Below are 22,474 nucleotides of genomic sequence, written 5' to 3' on the forward strand. Positions count from 1 at the left end.
CAAAAGACGTGAAAAGATATTTCAATCAAGAAGATATACAGACAGCAAATGAGCACATGAAAAGATGTTCAACATTATTAGCCATTAGAAAAACGCAAGTTAAAAGCACAATTAGATATCACTACATACCTATCATATAGGTGATGGCTAAAAGTTAACATAAAAAAATAGTGACAACACAATGCTGGCCGGGATGTAGAGAAATTGAATCATTCACGCATTGCTGGTTGGAACAAAATGGTACAGGCACTCTGGAAAAGAGTTTGGCAGTTTCTTTTAAAACAAAAAAGTGCACTGATACTACCCAGTAATTGCATTCTTGGGCATTTATCCTACAGAAATGAAAACTTTTGTTCATGTAAAAACTGTACACAAATGTTCACAGCAACTTCTTCCATAACAGCCAAAACCTGAAAATAATCCAAATGTCCTTCAATGGTTAAACTGTGGAACATCCATACCACGGAATACTACTCTACTCAGCAATAAGGAACAAACTACTGATATACTCAACAACTTCGATGGACCTCAAGGGAATTATGCTAAATGGAAAAACCCAACTTTAAAAGGTTACATACTGTATGGTTACTTTCCACGTTATATGACATTGTTGAAAGAGTGTAGTTAGGGTTTAGGGGGTGGAGCGGATAGGGGAGGCTGTAAAGAGGTAGCATGAGGGAGCCTTGTAATAGAATAGTTTTCCATCCTGATTATGGTAGTAGTTACACGTTACGCACGTGATAGAATTGCACACACACTATACACACACACACAAATGAATGCATGTACAACTAGAGAAATATGAGTAAGTGTTGTGGTATACCAATGTCAATTTCATGGTTTGGATACTGTACTACAATTACGCAAGTTGCTAACACTGGGTGAAGAAGGGTGAAGGGAGTATAAAACTTCCCTCGATATTTTTTACAATTTCCTGTGAATCTATAACAAAAAAACAAAAAAGCAAGTGTACTAACAGAAAACTATTTATAAACCTGAGTATAGGTACCAAGAGCCAAAAATATTTCCTTGCAAGACTGAAGTTATTTCCCATAATATTTTTATTATTAAAAGCAACCTGGGTATTTCTTGCAGAATCAGCCTTGTGAGAGACCCCTGGTCAAATTCTTTGCTGACTGAAGCTTCCTAATATTTTCCATATATTTAATGAAAAAAATTTTCCCTTCATTTTTAGGAAAAAGATAGAAACATCTACAGACAGTCCTCAAGTTATGATTTTTCAGCTTTACAATGGTGCAAAAGCAAAATGCATTCAGTAGAAACCATACTTCAAGTACCCAAACAACCATTCTGTTTTTCACTTTTGGTACGGTATTCAATAAATTACATGATATTCTACACATATAAAGTAGACTTTGTGTTAGATGATTTTGCCCATGCCTTCTGACAATGCAATACACATTATATATAATTAAAAACATGAATGGCCACAATATAGCTAAGCTAGGAAAAGGAAATTGAGAAAAGCATGTAGTCTGGGTTAAAGACAACTTTTCAGGAGACTCTGAAATGAAACTGCAGTTGACAGCTGCATACACAGCAGGTTGACAATAGCAACAAACAGAAAAGACTACTGTTCTGTAATTAGACATGGGATGGTATTTTTTGAATATAAGTACTAGGTTGACTATGAATCTAACAAATCATGTTATAAACCATGACTACAAAAGAAAGAACTTTAACAGGGCTGTGGGTCCCTTTCACATCTGCATATGTAGTCAATGATATACCAATATGTGGCTACATAGAGGAAATCAAAAATACGACTTGGTGATATTAGATGTGGTTATTAGAAAAAGATAGAAGTATTAAGAAGGGACCCATTAAATTTTTGCCTTGGGTATCTGTAAAGTGGAGGTACCAGTTACTGATATGGGAAAAACGAGAGATAGAATAGCTTTTTGCTTAGGCCATTAGATTGGGTATGGGAGAAGATCAAGAGTTTTATTTTGGACAATGAAGAAGCTGTCAAGTTTGTTGGATACATGTATCTGGAGTCAGACTCAGAGATATAAACTTGAGAGTCACTGGCACTAGAATAAATGCCAAGCAAGCAGGGACTTTTTTTAATGCCATGCCTAAAAGAGTGCTTAGATCAGTGTTTGGCATGTAACATGTGATGAATAAAAATCTGTTAAATGAATAAATGAACAGGCATAAAGATGGTATTTAAGGCTATAAAAATGATACGAGATTACCTAGAGAGGGATTGTAGACAGAACTCTTAAGGTTAAAAAAAAAAAGTATATATACATGTCGGGGAGGAGAGGGAGAGAAAGAGACAGAAATTCAGCAAAGGAGACTGAGAAATAATGGGAGTGAAACAGGAGGAAGTCTAGGAGGCTATTCTATCAAAGATGCCAACGTAAGAGAGTGTCTCAAGGAGAAAGTGGTTACTTGTGTCAAATGTTGTTGAGGTATGTAAGATGAGGATAAAGGAATGATAATGTCACTGATAGTTACGACAAGAGCTAGGGCAAATAATCCACTCCCACAGGAAGGCAGTATGGGTATAGATGCAGGTAGGCTGAAAGATTTTGTGGTGGGAATACGAGGAAGGTCCCTGATAGCCTCTATTTTCTCAAGAAATTATGAAGTGTCAGCTGAGAGTGAACATTCAATAAATGCTACGATGGGAATAAAGAAGGTATTTTGGGAATGCAAGGGCCACCTCAGTGTAGAGGTAGGTGTAGGGGAGGCTTGAAGGATGAAAAGGTGTTAATAAGAAGAGGCAGGTGGGAGGAATAAGGAGAATATCAGACATGTGCAAAATCTCAGAGATAAAAAAAGAAAAGATATGTGCAGGGAACTAAAAGGCAGGAACCTAAGATTGGTAAGAGATGCGGTTAGAGAGATAATCAGATGCCAAAATCCAGAAGAGCCTTGTATCCAATGCTAAGGAGACTGAAATTTGTCATGAGAACAATTAGAAGTAACCACTAAAAAATGTAACACATACTTCACTTTGGTAGTCTTCATTCACATCAGTTTGGAGAAAACATTTGTGAATTTAAATATATAAGTATATTTAATATAAGATTAGCCCATTTTTATATTTAATACTTAAAATTGAAGAGGCAGTACAGTTTAGTGGTTAAGAGTACAGATTCTAGAGCCAGAATGCCTGTGTTCAAATCCTAGCTATGCCACTTAGCAATTATGTGACCCTGGTCAGTTATTTAAACCGAACCTGTGTTTCAGTTTCCTTATCTCTAAATGGAGGTTTTAATAGTAAATAAGTAAATAACAGTACCATCTCAGAGGGCTGCTGTAAAGAATACATTAGTTAATACGGTATTCCGTAAATGTTACCTACCATTATTAAAGATATAATTTTACCTGCTTTTTAATGGCATAATTTTCACCATCTTCAGCTTTCATTTTTTCGATCTTTTCTTCTTGTTGTTTTGCTTCTTTTTCATACATTACTTTTTCTTTGACCAATCTATAAATAAGCCAAAAATGTTTCAAAGAATTAGCTTTCTTTCTAAAGAATAGACCACAAGAAATAAAGAAACTATGTAAATATAAAACATAATTAAAATACCAGACATACTAGATGGGGGGAGGGAGGAAGAGAAAAAAAATACTCTAGCCATAGATGCAAAAATGATCCTCATGCTCTTAAGTCCTATACCTGCCTAAAACAATTGCAATCTATTGAAGCAAGAAATTCTTAATTTTTAAATTAAAACCCCACTCCATTATCTTACATTTACAATGTGAAAACGACATTCAAAATTATCATGTACTAACATCTCTGTGTTGCTTTTTTGACTGATAGGTTTCCCAAATCTTTTTTTTTTTTTTGAACAGTTTTTTGTACATTTTTGTGGGGTATGGTATGTTGTTTCAATACATGGATATACTGCACAATGATTTGTTTTTTTTATATTCCACATATGAGTGATATCATTTGGTATTTGTCTTTTTGTGCCTGACTTACTTTACTTAACATGATGGTTTCCAGTTCCATCCATGTTGTTGCAAATGATAGGATATCGTTTTTCTTAATAGCCAAACACTATTCCATTGTTATACATGTACTTGAAACAACATAATGGTAAAAGCTCAGCTTACTGGGGAAAAAAAAAATCAGTACACTACATGCCAAGTCCAAAACAAAGAAAGATTAGATTCTTTTCTTTTCTTTTCTTTTTTTTTTTTTTTATTGACCGGTAAGGGATCGCAACTCTTGGCACAGTGTTGTCCACACTATGCTCAGCCAGTGAGCACACCGGCCATCCCTATATAGGATCCGAACCCGCAGCCTTGGTGCTACCAGCGCCGCACTCTCCCGAGTGAGCCACAGGGCCGGCCCAAGATTAGATTATTTTCAACAACAAAATTATTTAACAAGACAAGTAGTGGAAACAAATTAGTATTTATTTACTAAAGCAAGAAAAGGTATTGATATAGATCAGGAAGATTGTCAACAATAAGAAAAAGTAAAATACAAAGTTCTGCTGACTATTCCTCAGATAACCAAAATTCAATTAACTGCAATAGCTCAATTTCCCCTAATTCTGGTCAAAGTATTAACATAAAAGAAAAGTGTAGCCCAAGAAAATATTAATATTCCTATATACACATTATCTAAAGAACAGAAGAAAAAGCTTTCAGAGTCCGTACATATTAAAAAGTAGCTTTTCCATCTGGCTAGCTTGCTTACTTCTAGACCAATATTGCTGGAATTAAACTGAAAAACCAAATTAGAATATGGCTTTTGTCTATTATTTGCAATGAAGATTTTTAAGTATGTTTCAAAACATGATTTAATTTTCATACTCTAATAGAACTTAATATAAGTTCACAAATCTAAAAATAACAAAACAAAACACAAAAAACTATTATGGTACCTGGAAAGATTTTAAGTCAGGATTTAAATCACCACATAAACTACATACTAAGTTCTAAAGTGTTCCAGTTAGGAACTTTGAGGTGTGCTAGCAAGACTCATCCTGTCCTTCATAATCTTGTGTTATTTATAAAGATGAAAGGAAATATAGCAAAACATTAATAGTACATATAGTAGAATATTATATGACCCTCATACACTCACTGTGAAATATGTCCAAATGAAAAAACCAAAGTATAAAATAGGGTATAAATTATACATTGCCATAATTATAAACAAACAAAAAAGGATTCTCATAAAACAAATAACAAAGGACACATAAGAACCTACTGTTGTGGTTAACTGAGAAGAAAAGCCCCAATGATTTGGGGGAGGGAAGGTCAGCTAGGAAGTAAATAGAGAAGCTTTCATTTTATGCCTTTCAATAAAATTTGTGGGTCCCCCCATTTATAAGTATTACTTTTATAAAAAAAAAAAGATAGATGCTAAGATTATCTCTGAATAACACAATTTGAATAATTTTAAGGTTTGCTAGTTTTCCTTTAGCTCTATTTTCTAAATTTTCTGGAATCAAAGTAAGATTCAATCAGAAAGATACCAAACCTACCTAATACTTGTAACTCTCTAAACACTGCTCTCCTTTGCAAGTTCTGCAAATCCAGAACTAGTTAAAATAATAAATCCAAATATAACATTACAATTTATTATCTTTTAAAGACAATTCACTGAAAATATTTTCCATTTGCCTCACAAATTCATACCTACAGAGGAACAACATAGCAACTTCAAAATCTAGTCACTTTTAGTAGTTAGACAAATACATAAGAGGAAAATAAAAAAATAAGAGCAACAGAAAAAATAGCTACAAGAAGGAGAAATATAACCACCATCAGGTAATAATCAAATAATAACTTAAACTACTTAACTGTATATGTATGAAATAATATAATTTTATATATGCAGTCCAGTGTTTTCTAAACGCTTCCATGGTAATACAAGTCATCAAATAAGCTTAAAAAACACTGCTTGCCAAATCTTAAAGATTTATAATATGTAGTTGCATATTAAAAGAGCCTGAGGGCCGAGCCCGTGGCGCACTTGGTAGAGTGCTGCGCTGGGAGCGCGGCGACCCTCCCGCCGCCGGTTCGGATCCTATATAGGACTGACCGGTGCACTCACTGGCTGAGTGCCGGTCACGAAAAAACGACAAAAAAATAAATAAATAAATAAATAAATAAAAGAGCCTGAGAAGTCTTGCAGCAAAGAAATCTGTGTAACTGCAAACTTACTTGAGATAAAAGAAGACTTTTACCCCCTTGGCATTCTCCAGAACAGCTGCCCCTTAACACAGATTTGAGAAGTGCTTTGCAGAAATCCATGAACTCTTCCCAAATTTGTATACAACACATTTAAACATTCTGTTCATAAAATGCTGAGTAGAGTAAAATTTTGAGATAAATCAAGAATTTACAGACCTTGGACTAAAAAAGTTTTAGCTTAGTTTGTTATTTAAATTTTATAGTTTTTCTTACTATAAATAAGATTTTTATAATTACAATCAAACTTGTACTTATGGCCATCTAATAACTAATAGTCCAATGCCAAGCCATTCTAAGTATACAAATGATAGACCAATGCAATTAATAGTGGTAAGAAACTGAATAAAAACATTTTATCATGGATATTTTCAAAGAAAAAAATGTAGAGAAAAAAGCATGTCAATACAATATACCCATTACTCAGCTTTAACAATTATTAATATTTTGGCAGTCTTGTTTTATCTATCTCCTACCAATTCTTATTTTTTTACTTATTTATATTTTGGTATTCTCAGATATTTTATGTCTGGTTTGGTTTTTAAGATTAAAAAGCCTGTATTCCCCTCACTCCCTTACATTATAAACAAAAATTAACTCAATGAATCAAAGATCTAAATGTAATTATAAAACTCTTAAATGAAAACATAGGGACAAATCTTGGTGACCTTAGATTTGGCAATGAATTTTTAGACATAATACCAAAAGCACAAGCAACAAAAGAGAAAAACAGATAAACTGGCCTTCATCAAAATTTAAAAACTCTGTGCTTCAAAGGACACTATAAAGGAAGAGAAAACTACAGAATGGGAGAAAATATTTGCAAGTTATATATTTGATAAGGGACTTGTATAAGGAATGTACAAATAACACTTATAATACAATAATAAAAACACAAAAAACCCAAATAAAAAATGGGCAAAGAACTTGAATAGACATTTCTCCAAAAGTATACAAATGTGCAATAAGCATATGAAAAGATACTCAACATCATTAGTCAAGAGCAAAATGCAAATCAAAACCAAAGTGAGATAACACTATACACCCATTGGTCAAAAAGTCAGATAAATAACAAGAGATGGTAAGGATGTGAAGAAATTGGAACCATCAAACAGTGCTGGTGGTGTGGCAGTGAAAACTGGTGCATTTGCTTTGGAAAAGTTTGGCCATTCCTCAAAAAGTGAAACAAAAAGTTACCACATGTCTTGGCAGTTCCATTCCTAGGTATATACCCTAGAGAAATAACACATATGTCCACATAAAACATGCCTATGAATGTTCACAGCACATTATAATAGGCAAAATGTGGAAATAACCCAAAAATCCATTAACTGATGAATGGACAAAAAAATGTGGTATATCCATACAATGGAATATTATTTGGCAATAAAAAGAAATGAAATACTGATTCATAGATGAACCTTGAAAAATATTATGCTAAGTGAAAAGAAGCCAGATATAAAAGGCCAAATATTGTATTATTCTATATACAGTATATACCCGGAACAGGCAAATCTATAGAGATAGAAAGTAGATTAATGGTTGCCTAGAACTGGAACATGGAAAAATTGGGAGGGCAATAGCGAAAGGGTATGGAGTTTCTTTTTGGGGTGAGGAAACTTCTAAAAATGATTGTGGTGATAGTTGCACCACCCTATGAATATACCAGAAACCAATGAATTGCAGACTTTAAATGGATGAACAGTATATTATGTGAATTATATCTCAATAAAGCTGTTACCAAAAACAAAAAGGGGGAAAGAAAAAAAAAAGCTTGTGACCACAAAGTCAGATGCAGGAAAGTTACAGGTACTGATAAGTTCAAGCACGACAGCTGAACATGTGAATATCATGTACAGAAATCCGTATCTGACTTATAATTTAAAATTGCTTTAAAAATAATTTTTAATATTAAGGTAAATCCTCTGAGATTTAAACTTCAAAATTAAATCATTAATGCATATCACTACAGATACTTCTCTAAAGGTTCCTTTTAAATAGTAAAAGAAACTTGCTAGCACAGAGACGGCAAATTGCCAGCCTGTTTAAATGAAACCTAAAGATGGTTTTATTTGACTCACAATGTTAAAAAGAGCAAATTAAAAAAAAAAAAGGTTTGGTGATACATTAAAAAGTTGGGAGATTTAACATATAAGTCTGGATTTCTTGAATGTTTTCATCAGGGAATAATGGGGCTGCATTCCCACCACTAGGTGGAGCTAAGTAGTGACCGTTGTCTCTTTTAGATAGGTCATGTGCTATTTATTTATTCACTTCTCCCCAATTCACAGAACTCCTCGTTTCCCAAACATTCAGGCCTTACACTCAGCCCCAGTAAGCATTTGAGTTTGGGATCTGTGTTCTGTAGAGTATCTTGCATTCGTCAAGGTAACAGTTTTATTATTGTTTTTAATTATCATTATATAATCATAATTATTATTCAGAATATTAGAGATACTTAGAAGCCACTGGATTAGCAATGAGACTGTCAACATTTCTGAACCTGGTAGGTACTAAATTATTAATTAAAGTAGCTGCAACTGGATAGGCTATCAGAGAGAGGCATATTCCATAACATCCCATAATTAATTCAAAGACTTAAACAAGGACTGACAAACTATGGCCAAGAAGCCAGTCGGGTCTGCCATATGTTTTCGTATGTTCTAAGAGCTAGGAATGGTTTTCACATTTTTAAATAGTTAAAAAAAATTTTTTTTAATTGTAACATAAAAATTATATGGAGTTCAAATTTCGGTGTCCATAAATAAAGTTTTATTGGAACATAGCCATACTTATTAATTTATGTATCACCTATGGCTGCTTTCATGCAATGACAATAGAAATGATTAGTCGTGATAGAACTATATGGCCTGAAAAACCTAAAATATATATACTACCTTGTCTTTCACACACACACAAAAAAGGGTTGCTGATCCTGACTTGGAAGACCTTCACTTAACTCTCAGATCCTACTTAATTATCTCATTTATCACACTACACTGAAGCCAGTTTACTTGTAGGTCATAAGTTCCTTGAAGGTTGTATTCACATCACATTCTTGATCTCCATACATAGTAGGCACTCAGTGTTGGCTGAATACATAAAAAGTTGAGTCTAAAAAATCTCACTATTGCCTTTTAACATTTTCAATTTAAAGAGATCTATAATTTAATTCTGAAGTGGAACAAAAGTGATTTACAAAAAGCAAGAAATAAGAACAGTGGGGTAATTTTTAAGGAAATATACCATAAAAGACGATTTGATAATCCAAGTCTCTTTCATTGTGCTGGTCTATGGAAAACAGCAGCAATGACTCTAGGAAAATTGAAGAAAAACTAACAACATATCACATCTGACAAGTAAAGGTTCTGAATGTTTGCATGGCTATTGGAATATCGAAACAAACAAAAGTAAATTTTTTGTTAAAAAAGTCATATTTTGTGAAAAGGCCCAGGAAAGAAGTTATTAAATACCAAAATGTACTTCCCTAAAAAGAAAAAAGTCACCCAATTAGTGAGACCCCAGTAATGGCAGCATGTAAAATTATAGTGAATAAAACGGTAGGGCAAGATGCAGTATGAGAAATAGAGAAGTTCCACTCTCAAACAGTATAAAGCAATGTACTGACGACAAGCTGCATGATGCTGAAGAGGTTGTATAGAGTACATATCCAACTTCAACTTCACTACATTTTACCAAATTACTTTTCAAAGTGGTCTTATCGATTGATACCCAACATGCAGTGTACAAAATTTCCTACTTCTCCCTGGCATTTGATGGACAACCGGAATTGTCAGAATTACTAAATTTCTGACAGGAGAGGAGTGTGAAATGGTTTGAGGTATTAATTTCTCTGAAAAGATTGAACATCTTTATCTATGCTTATTAAAATAGTAAATAATTAATGAATGAATATCTCTTGGTGCATTTGGCTCTTCTCTCCTTTCTAGGGAAGGTTAAGATTTAATAAGAACACTTAACTCAAGTTGCAATTTTTAAATTTGTTACTAAGATATTTTTCTGTAACATCCATATGTATATATTCCCATAAATATAGGAACATATGAAAAATTAAAGAAAACTTTAAAAGTCATTCATAATTTCATTGCCCAAATTAGTTACTACTGATCAAAAATGCAAAAAATTTTCAAATCTAAAACAGTAAAAAAACATAATTTTAACTTAAGTTTGACAAAACTCATTTAGCAGCAAACTATGGCCTCAATTGACATAAAACTATTCCTAGACAATTATACATGTGTACCACTAAATGTGAATAGTCACATGTTTCACTGCAGAAATACTGTGTTTGATTGTGGAGTACTTCTCCAGATGCTATCACATAAACGTATATATTACTGTTCTAAAATCTAAAAAATTTGGAATTCAGAAATACACATATGGGCCTAAGGGTTTTGTATAAGGGATTAGAGGACCTGTATTAATATTTTGAATATTTTCCACTAGACTTTTTCTCTCAACATGAGTATGTGAAAATTTACATTTATATATATATATATATAAAAGAAAATTGAGATAATAATTTCTAGTGTCATTAAATGTTTTTTTAAAATATAGCTGTTAGTGGTTAACAAAGTATTTCATAATACCAATATGAAAGATTATTGAAGTATTATTCTATTGGCTATTTAGGATATTCCCATATTATAATAATACTGTGATGAACATCCCTACCCATAAATTTTATGGACATGTAATATTTTCTTATTACAAATACTTTAAATGTATAGTACATGATATAAAATTAGACTAACTCCTTTTCTAGTCAACCAGTGATCATTTACTAACATTTCCTTTTCCTACTAATGCTATAAGCCACCTTTGTCATTTGTTATTAGTAAAAATCAAAATACAAATATTAAATCAATCTACTCCTATTTTAGCTTCCTATTTGATATTTTGTTTTAGTCAAAGCAAATAGTATGCTAAATTTCACTGTTTAAATGTTAATAAGCATATCAAAGCTTACACTAAAGAGATGTAAAATTAAAAAGAAAAATAAGCAAAATGAAACACTAAAGGAAAAGAAGATAAATCTGATAGGCTCATTAAATGACCAAAAGGAATTGTAGACAGTATAGAAGAAAAGCAGAGGAAGACTTTATATATATATATATATATATATATATATATATATATATATTTTTTTTTTTTTTTAAAGAATAAAATTTCTCAGAGCTGGAAAAAAACAGCAATCTTAATTGAAGGAGCTTCAGAAGTGCCAAGTAGGATAAGGGAAAAAAATCCACATCTGTGTACATTAAGAATTTCCAAAGCTCCAAGAAAATGAAAGCTTTCAAAAAAGAGAAATAGGTCACATAAAAAAAGAATCAGACTGACATTAATTTCTCATTAATAACAATAGATACCAGAAGACAATGGAGTGATCACTTCGAAGTCTTAAGAGAAAATTATTTACAACCTGGATTTATAACTATAATAAAGGATGAGGGAAAAATTCATTAACTCACTTAGCAATTATTTACTGAGGGGCTACTGTGTGCCAGGCATGATTTTATGTACCCAGGATATAGCAGTGAACAAAACTGCAAAAATCCCTGACCTTTGGCACTTTTTAGTAGAGAAATAAAGACAAAAAGGTAAAATAAACAGCATGTGATAAGTGCTGTGGAGAAAAAGCACTCTCAAACAGTATAAAGCAATGTACTGATGACAAGCTGCATGATGCTGAAGAGGTTGTGTAGAGTATACCCAACTTCAACTTCACAACATTTTACCAAATTACTTTTCAAGTAATTGTAAAAAGGAATTGTAAAAGTGAAGATTGGTAATACAGGCGGGTTGCAATTTAAAATAGGATGGTCAGGGAAAGCCTCTTTGAGAAGAGGATACAAGAGTTAAGATTTGAAAGAGGCAATAATTTCTGACTTCTGTTGGAAGCAGTTATAGGCCAAGGGAACTTTTTAAAGTTATATTAAAATTCAAAAAGTTTATCTACTATGCACCCTTTCTGAGAAATTTACTTAAGAATGTATTCCAGCAAACCAAAGATGAAAATCAAGAAAAGAAAGCATGAGACCGTGAAGCCATGGGTAACATAACGCAACAGTCTAATAAAGGGGGGAAAAAATTCCAAGATTAAAACTGTGCTGTAGGCCTGTAAAACAGTCTAAATGAGGTTCTTAATGAAGGCTCTTATGGGAACATCTTTAAGAAGAATGAAATATATTCTATGGAACTGCGATGATGAGTAAGAATACAGAAGAGAGCAGAACTACATGGCTCCACGCAGCCCCCTCACCCCGCTGCCTTAGACCCAGGCGGGGGTGAGGGGGAGCTCCAAGCCCTGCCCCGGCACCCTGAGCCGGCTCTGCGCAGGTGAGCCCCCCCCCCCCGTGCCAGCCAGCGGAACCACGGCTCCACATGGCTCCCTCACCTGGCTGCCTTGAATCCAGGCAGGGGGGGAGCTCCAGGCCCCACTCCTGCTCCCTGAACCAGCCCCATGCAGGGGAGCCTGCCAGAAGCAGCTGGCAGCAGCACCAGACAGCAGAATCAGGTGGCTACATGTGGCTCCCTCATGCCGCCGACTCAGACCCAGGCAGGGGGGGAGCTCCAGACCCCGTCCCCATGCTCTGAACTGGCATTGTGTGGGCGGGCACACCAGTACCAGTCAGCGGAACCGCAGCTCCATGCAGCACCTCACCCCGCCACCTCAGACACAGGCAGGTGGGGAGCTGCAGGTGGGGAGCTGCAGGACCTGCCCCCGCCCCTGAAACGGCAGCGCGCAGGTGAGCCCACCAGTGGCAGCTGGCACCAACACCAGGCAGTAGAACCACACAGCTCCATGCAGCCCCTCATCCTGCCTCAGACCCAGGGGGAGCACTAGCCTATAGTTCCAACTGACTGAGTTTGGCACTGCAGAACTCCACGTGCTAGGGGCTCATTCTATGACCACAGAGTCTAGAACAGGAACCAAGGTGGTTTAACATAACCACCACCACACCTACTGTCAAGCAAAGACAATTCACCCCCCACAAGAGCAACCAAGGCCACTCCACAGCCAACCTCAGTGTAATAGAAGCAAACCCCCTACCAAATGACCGAGCATCAGTGAAAAAACACTAGAAACACAAACAATCAAGAAGAAATGACACCACCAAAAGGATACAGTAATGGCCCAAAGTCAGACTCCATGGAACAGGGAATCCATGAAATGTCTGAAAAAGAATTTCGAGCAATGATCTTAAGAAAACTTGAAGAAATAAAGGAAGACTCAATTAGAGAACACAATGAAACAAGAAAAAACATCCAGAATATGAAGGAGGAAATCCACAGAGATTAATACCATAAAAAAGAGTGTAGCAGAACTTCTAGAAATGAAAGACTCACTCAGTGAAATAAAAAACACAACTGAAAGCTCGAGCAGCAGGGTAGAGCAAGCAGAAGAAAGAACTTCAAAGCTTGAAATAACTTTTTAAAGTTTTTTGAAATAACTCAGGCAGACAAAAAAAAAAGGAAAAAAGAATTTAAAATAATGAGGAAAACCTACGAGAGATAGCAGACAACCTCAAGCGTTCTAACATCCGAATTGTGGGTATTCCTGATGGGCAGGAGAAAAGAAAAGGTATCGAAAACCTACTCAAGGAAATAGTAACAGAAAACTTCCCAGGTGTAGGGCGTCACACAGACCTTCAGATCCAGGAAGCTCAAAGGTCCCCAAACAGATTCAATCCAAAAAAGATCCTCCCCAAGACATATTATAGTTAAATTCACAAAGCTCAAAGATAGAGTGAACTCTACAAGCAGCAAGAGAAAAGAGTCAGGTCACTTATAGGGGAACCCCCATCAAACTAACAGCAGTCTTCTCAACCAAAACCCTAAAGGCCAGAAGAAAGTGGAATGATATATTCAAAATACTGAAAGAAAAAAACTGCCAGCCAAGAATTCTTTACCCAGCAAGGCTCTCCTTCAGAACGAGGGAGAAATAGTGTATTTCCCAGATAAATAAAAGTTGTGGGAGTTCACCACCACACAACCAGCCCTGCAAGAAATTCTCAAGGTAGTCATTCATCTGGAATCTGAATAATGGTGACCATCATCATGAATACACAAGAAAGAGCAAAACCAACAGTAAAAACAAAAATGCCAGCAAGAAAGAGAAAGAAGCTAAATCATTCTGCCTTAAATTCCCAACTCACATTGAAGAAGAGAAATAAAAGGGGAACTAATGATCAAAAGATATTTAAAACACCTAAACAATTAGCAACTAAATGACAGGAATTAAACAACACTTCTCAATAACTACTCTGAATGTGAATGGACTAAACTTCCCATTCAGAAGACACTGACTAACTGACTGGATTAAAAAGCTAGACCCAAGTATAAGCTGTCTTCAAGAAACCCACCTGTAAAGACACTCATAGACTAAAAATGAAGGGATGGAAAAAGATATACCATGCAAGTGGAAACCAAAAACAAACAGCAGTAACTATTCTTATATCAGACAAAATAGACTTTAAACCAAAAAATATTTTAAAAGACAAAGAAGGCCATTATACAATGATAAAGGGATCTATCCAGCTAGAAGACATAACAATCATAAACATGTATCCACCCAATACCGGAGCACCCAGATATATTAAACAAACACTCTTAGACCTAAAGAAGGAGATAGGACCTAATACATTAATAGTGGGTGATCTGAACACCTCTCTCTCAGTATGGGACAGGACTTCCAAGCAACAAGTCAACAAAGAGACACAGGATTTAATCTACATCCTAGACCAACTGGACTTGGTGGATATATAAAGAACATTTCACCCAACAGCTAAAGAATACACTTTTTTTTTCATCAGCTCATGGTACATTCTCCAGGATAGAACACATATTAGGTCACAAATCTAGTCTCAGCAAATTTAAAAAAACTGAAATCATTCCAACAATCTTTTCAGAACACAATGGACTAAAACTGGAGATAAACAATAAGCAAATTGCTGGAAACAATACAAACACACGGAAAATAAATAATAGGCTCCTGAATGACCTATGAGTCCAAGAAGAAATTAAACAGGAAATCAAAAAATTTCTAGAAACTAATGAAAATAAAGATACATCATACCAAAATTTGTGGGATACTGCAAAAGCAGTACTAAGAGGCAAATTTGTTGCAGTAAATGCATATATCAAAAAAATGGAAAGACTACAAATAAATGACCTAATGCTATGTCTCAAAGAACCTGAAAAACAACAACAATCCAAACCTAAAGGCAGTAGACGGAAACAAATTATTTAGACCAGAGCAGAACTAAATGAAATAGAGACTCAAAAAACAATAGAAAAGATCAACAAAACTAAAAGTTAGTTTTTTGAAAAGATAAACAAAATAGACACACCATTAGCTAGATTAACCAAAAAAAGAGAGAGAGAAGACTCTAATAACAAAAATAAAAAATGAAAAGGGAGACATTACAACTGATAACACAGAAATACAAAGAACATTAGAGACTATTATAAACTGTATGACAACAAATTTGAAAATCTGGAAGATATGGATAAGTTTTTAGACACATATAAATTACCAAGACTGAACCAAGAAGAGATAGAAAACCTGAACAGACCAGTAACAAGCAAGGAGATTGAAGCAGTAATTAGCAATCTTCCAATAACAAAAAGTCCAAGTCCAGATGGCTTTACAGCTGAATTCTATCAAACTTTTAAAGAGGAGTTAATACCAATTCTCATGAAACTGTTCCAAACAATTGAAACATATGCTACTCTCCCAAACTCATTCTATGAGGCCAGCATAACTCTGATACCAAAACCAGATAAAGACACAACAAAAAAAGAAAATTACAGGCCTATAGCCTTGATGAACCTAGATGCTAAAATCCCCAACAAAATATTAGCAATTAGAATACAGCAACATATTAAAAAAATTATACACTATGTTCAAGTGGGATTCATCCCAGGGATGCAAGGATGGTTCAACGTATGAAAGTCAAAAAATGTGATACATCACATCAACAAGCTCAAGGACAAAGACCATGTGATCATTTCAATAGATGCTGAAAAAGCGTTTGACAAAACTCAACATTCCTTCATGATAAAGACTCTCAACAAATTAGGTATAGAAGGAAAATATCTTAACACAATAAAAGCCATTTATGACAAGCCCACCGCCAGTATTATTCTGAATGGGGAAAAATTGAAGGCCTTCCCCTCAAGGACAGGAACAAGACAAGGATGTCCACTCTCACCACTTCTATTCAACATAGTAGTGGAGGTACTAGCTAGAGCAATCAGGCAAGAGAAGGAAATAATGGGAATCCAGATTGGAAAAGATGAAGTCAAACTTTCCCTATTTGCAGATGACATGATACTATATACAGAAAAACCTAAAAACTCCATCAAAAAACTCCTAGAGCTGGTTAATAACTTCAGTAACATTGCAGGATACAAAATAAATGCCTCCAAATCAGTAGCATTTATATACTAAAATAATGAATTAACTGAAAGAGAAATAAAGAATGTAAGCCCATTTACAATTGTCACCAAAAAAATATGATACCTAGGGATCAATTTAACCAAGGAGGTGAAAGACCTCTACAATGAAAATTACAAACCACTTCTGAAAGAAATTAAAGAAGAGACAAAAAGATGGAAAGATATTCCATGCTCTTGGATTGGAAGAATTAACATTGTGAAAATGTCTATACTTCCCAAAGCAATCTACAGATTCAATGCAATCCTCATCAAAATACCAATGGCATTCTTCACAGAAATGGAAAAACAATCTTACTTTTCATATGGAAAAACAAAAAACCCCAAATAGCCAAAGCAATCCTGAGCAAAAAAAAAAAAAAAAAAAAAAGCCGGAGGCATAACTCTGCCTGACTTCAAATTATATTACAAAGCTGTTGTAACTAAAACAGCATGGTACTGGTATAAAAATAGATATTCAGACCAGTGGAGTAGAACTGAGAACCCAGAAATCACTCCTCAGGCTTATAGCCATCTGATATTAGACAAAGGCAACAAAAATCTACATCGGGGAAAATATTGCCTCTTCAACAAGTGGTGCTGGGAAAACTGGGTATCCATATGCAGAAGAATGAAACTAGATATGCATTTCTCACCATACACTAAAATCAACTCAAAATGGATTAAAGACCTAGGAATAAGACCCAAACTGTAAAATTACTAAGGGAAAATATAGGTGAAACACTTCAGCAGTTAGGTCTGGGCACAGGCTTTATGAACATGAGTCTGAAAGCACAGGCAGCAAAAGAAAAAATAAACAAATGGGACTATATCAAACTAAAAAGTTTCTGCACAGCAAAAGAAACAATCAACAGAGTGAAAAGACAACCTCCAGAATGGGAGAAAATTTTTGCCAACTATGAATCTGACAAGGGACTAATATCCAGAATATACATAGAACTTAAGCAATTGTAAAGTAAAAAAAATAAGTGACCCAATTAGAAAATGGGCAAAGGAGCTGAACAGACATTTTTCAAAGGAAGACATACAAATGGCCAACAGATACATGAAAAAATGCTCAACATCACTAGTCATCAGGGAAATGCAAATTAAAACCACATTGAAATACCACCTCACTCCAGTTAGACTGGCTATGATCAAAAAGACGGTGAATAACGAATACTGGCAAGGGTGTGGAGAGAAGGGAACACTACTGCACTGTTAGTGGGACTGTAAATTAGTACAACCACTTTGGAAAACAATCTGGAGGCTTCTCAAACAACTACAGATAGATATTCCATATGATCCAGTATTATATGGAATACTGCGATCACGCAGTATTTGTCTTTCTGTGCCTGGCTTACTTCACTTAACATGATGGTCTCCAGTTATACTCATGTTGCTGTAAATGACAGGATTTCATTTTTTACATAGCTGAATAGTATTTCATTGTGTATATATATAACACAGGTTTTCTTTTAATCCACTCATCCACTGATGAGCATTTAGGTTGACTTCATCTCTTGGATATTGTGAATAGTGTTGCATTGAACATGAGAGTGCAAGTATCTCTTCATATAATGATTTGGGTACATACCCAGAAGTAAGATTACTGGGTCATAAGGTAGTTCTATTTTCAGTTTTCTGAGGAACCTCCATACCATTTTCCACAATGGCTGTACCAATTTACATTCTAACCAACAATGTAGGAGAATTACCTTTCTTCCATAACCTCAAGAACATTTGTTATTTTCCGTCTTGTTGACAACAGTCATTTTAGCTGGGGTGAGATGATATCTCACTGTGGTTTTAATTTGCTTTTCTCTGATGAGTAGTGATGCTGAGAATTTTTTCATGTGCCGGCTGGCCATTTGTATGCCTTCTTTTGAGAAAAGTCTTTCAGGTCCTTTGGACATTTTTTAACTGGGTTATTTGTGTTTTTTGCTGTTGAGTTGTTTGAGTTCCTTATATATTCTGGATATTAGCCCCTTGTCTGATGTATAGTTTGCAAATCCCTTCTCCCGTTTTGTAGATTGTATATTCACTTTGTTAATTGTGTCCTTTGCTATGCAGAAACTTTTTAGTGTGATGCAGTCTCATTTGTGTATTTTTACTTTAGTGGCTTGTGCTTGTGTTTCAGGTCATAAATTTAGGTCTTCAATCCACTTTGAGTGATTTTTGTATATGGTCAGAGATGGGGTCTAGTTTCAGTCTTCTGCATGTGGATATCCAGTTTTCCCGCACTATTTATTGAAGAGGTTGTCCTTTCCCTAGTGAATATTTTTGACTTTTGTCAAAAATCAGTTGGGAGTAAATGCATAGGTTTATTTCTGGGCTATTCTATTCCATTGGTCAATTTGTCTGTTTTTATGCCAGTACCATGTATTTTGGTTACTATAGCTTTATAGTACATTTTGAAGTCAGATAGCATGATGTCTCTAACTTTGTTCTTTTGGTTTAAGATTGCTTTGACTATATGGCATCTTTTATGGTTCCATGAATTTTAAGCTTTTTTTTTTCTATTTCTGTGAAGAATACCACAGGTATTTTGATAGGAATTGCATTCAATCCATAGATTGCTTTGGGTAACATGAACACTTTGATGACAGTATTCCAACTCATGAGCACAGGATATCTTTCCATTTATTCTTGTCTTCTTCAATTTCTTTCACCACTGCTTTACACTTTTTGTTGTAGAGATCTTTTACCTTCTTAGGTTAATTTATTCCAAGGTATTTCAGTTTTGGGTAGCTATTTTTAACTGGATTACTTCCTTGATTTCTTCTTCATTACTAGCATATAGGAACACTATTGATTTTTGTTTGTTCATTTTGTATCCTGCCACTTTACTGAATTCATTTATTAGTTCTAGTAATTTTTTGAAATCCTTCCGGTTTTCTATGTATATGACCATGTCAAATGCAAATAGGGAAATTTTGACTTACCTCTTTCAATTTGGATGCCCTTTATTGTTTTCCCTTCCCTTACTGCACTGGCTAGAATTTCTAGTACTATGTTGAATAAGAGAGGGAAAAATGGGCATCCTTTGTGTGTTCCAGATCTCAGAGGAAAAGCCTTCAGTTTTTGTCCATTCAGTACAATGTTAGCTTTTTGTCACACATAGCCTTTATTGTGTCTAAGTACATTCCTTGCACACCTAATTTGTTGAGTGTTGTTATAATGAAAAGTGTTTTTATTTTATCTGTTGAATTTTACCAAATGCTTTTTCTGTGTCCATTGAAACGATTATATGGTTTTCTTCCTTCATTCTGTTGATGTAATATATCACATTTATTGATTTGCATATAATAACTATCCTTATATTCCTGGGATGAATTTCACTCGATTATGGTGAATGATCTTTTTAATGTGTGGTTGGATTTGGTTCACTAGTATTTTGTTGAGAATATTCTAATCTATGTTCATTGGGGATATTGGTGTGCAGTTTTCTTTTTTTGTCTTTTCCTGGTTTGTAGGGACCTGTGCAGGCCTGACTAGCTTGTGGGGTGCTAAAGAGGGCCTTGAAAGGGGTCTCTCTTGTATGTCCTGCAAGCAAGTAGGAGATCTGAAACAATGGTGTCCTTGCTAAGGGTCATGCACAGGTCAGTGTATGCGTGCTTCTTGCCTAGAAATACACCTTGAGATTAGATCTGGTATTTGCCATAAACGTCATGTTCCTCAGATGTTTATGGGCCATTGACGTGAGAGCAGGGAACTAAGAAATACCAAGGCCACCTGTATTGTTTTTGAAAAAGCTTGTTTGTTACATTCCTTCACGTAGACTTCAGCTAGAAGGATATAAATAAGATTGTAACCTGAATAAACTTGCTAGTGAGCAGCATCCCTGCTCTTAGCCTCCTCGATCCCCGCTTTTCTCTGTCTTTATTTCCCAGTGGTCTTCTACTTTCAGGTTACCTTTGTTCTTGTCGGAGCCGGCCTCCGACACTGGTTTTGATATGTGGGCAATGCTGGTTACATATAATAAGTTTGGAAGTATTCCCTTTCCTTCAACTTTTCACAAGAGTTTGAGAATAATTGGTATTAGTTCTTTAACTGTTTGGTAGAATTTGGCAGTGAAGCTATCAGGTCCTGGGGTTTTCTTTGTTAGGAGACTTTTTGTTATTGCTGCAATCTCATTACTTGTTATTGGTCTGTTTATTTTCTAATTTGTCATGATTCAACCTTGGTTAAGTTGAATGTGTCCAGGAATTTAAACATTTCTTCTAGGTTTTCCAGTTTGCTAGCATATAGTTGTTCATAAGAATATCTTATGATCCTTTGTATTTCTGTGGTATCATTGTAATGTCTCCTTTTTCATTTCTGATTTCTTTTGAGTCTTCTTTTTTTCTTTGTAAGTCTAGCTAAAGATTTATTGATTTTGTTTCTTTTCAAAAATACAAGTCTGTTTCATCAATCTTTTTTGTATTGTTTTTTAAATTTCTAATTCATTTATTACTTCTCTGATCTTTGTTATTTCTTGAATTCTACTAATCTGGGGTTTGGTTTGTTCTTTTTTTTTAGTTCCCTGAGGTGTGACATTGGGTTATTTATTTGAAGTCTTTCTACTTTTTTGATGTAGGCATTAATTCCTATAAAATTCCCTCTTACAACTGCTTTGTCTGTATCCCATAGGTTCTGGTATGTTGTGTTTTCATCTTGTCTCCAGGAACTTGTTAATTTTCTTTTAAATTTCTTCTTTGATTCATTCATTGTTTAGGAGCATGTTGTTTAATTTCCATGTATTTGTACAGTTTCCAATATCCCCTGTTATTGATTTTTAGTTTTACTCTACTGTGGTTAGACAAGATAGATGGTATGATTTAAATTTTTAAAAATTTGTTGAGACTTGTTTTGTGACCTACCATATAATCTATTCTAGAGAATGATTCTTGTGCTGCTGAGAAAAAAATGTGTATTCAGCTGTTGGATGAAATTTTCTATAAATGTCTGTTAGGTCTAACAGGTCTAGAATGGAGATTAACTCTGATGTTTCTTGGTTAATTTTCTATCTGAGTGATCTCTCCTTTGCTGAAAAAGAGGCATTAAAGTCCCCAAGTATGGCTGTGTTGGGAGTCTATTTCTTCCATTAGATCTAGTAGTATTTGCTTTATATATCTGGGCATTCCAGAGTTGGGTGTGTATATATTCAGAATTGTTATATTCTCTTATTGAATTGACCCCTTTATAATTATTTAATGACCTTCCTTATCTTTTTTTTTTACTTTCCTTGGCTTGAAGTCTATTTTATCTGATATAATTACAGCTACTCCTGCTCTTTTTTGATTTCCATTGGCATAAAGTATCGTTTTCCATCCCTTCATTTTCAATCAATGTGTATTCTTATAGGTGAAGCATATTGTTGGTTCTTTTTTCATAATCCATTCAGTCATTCTGTGTCTTTTAATTGGGAAACAATCCATTTACATATAGAGTTAATATTAATATATAGGGACTTGTTACTGCCATTTTGTTACTCTTTTTTCTGGTTGTTTCTGTAGATTATTTATTATTTCTGGTCTTACTGTCTTCCTTTGTGATTACATGGCTTTCTTTAGTAGCATATTTTGATATCTCACTATTCATTTTTGTATGTTTATTATAGGTTTTTGTGTTATGGTTACCATGAAGCTTACAGAAAACATGCTATAGTTACACAGATTATTTAAAACTAGCAAAAGCTTTGATTACTAAGAAAAAGAAAAAAACAAAGCCAATTCTATGCTTTGATGTCACTCTTCCCCACTTTTGGACATTCTGTTGTTTCAAGGCACATCTTTTAATATTGCCTATCTCTTATATGGTTGTTAGATTTGTTATT

The 22,474-nt window shown here is 34.6% G+C and overlaps 1 protein-coding gene across 1 annotated transcript in view; it reads right to left on the reverse strand.

Annotated features, from left to right (window-relative positions):
* Positions 1-22,474, reverse strand: part of TBCA (tubulin folding cofactor A) — a 79,734-nt gene that overhangs the window by 14,089 nt on the left and 43,171 nt on the right. Inside the window, exon 2 of the mRNA XM_063087524.1 lies at positions 3,361-3,466. Coding sequence (XP_062943594.1) covers positions 3,361-3,466 — 106 coding nt within the window. The remainder of the gene's footprint in view (positions 1-3,360; positions 3,467-22,474) is intronic.

The sequence above is a fragment of the Cynocephalus volans genome, chromosome 2 (assembly GCF_027409185.1).
Source record: "Cynocephalus volans isolate mCynVol1 chromosome 2, mCynVol1.pri, whole genome shotgun sequence".
In the NCBI taxonomy this organism is placed as follows: Eukaryota; Metazoa; Chordata; class Mammalia; order Dermoptera; family Cynocephalidae; genus Cynocephalus; species Cynocephalus volans.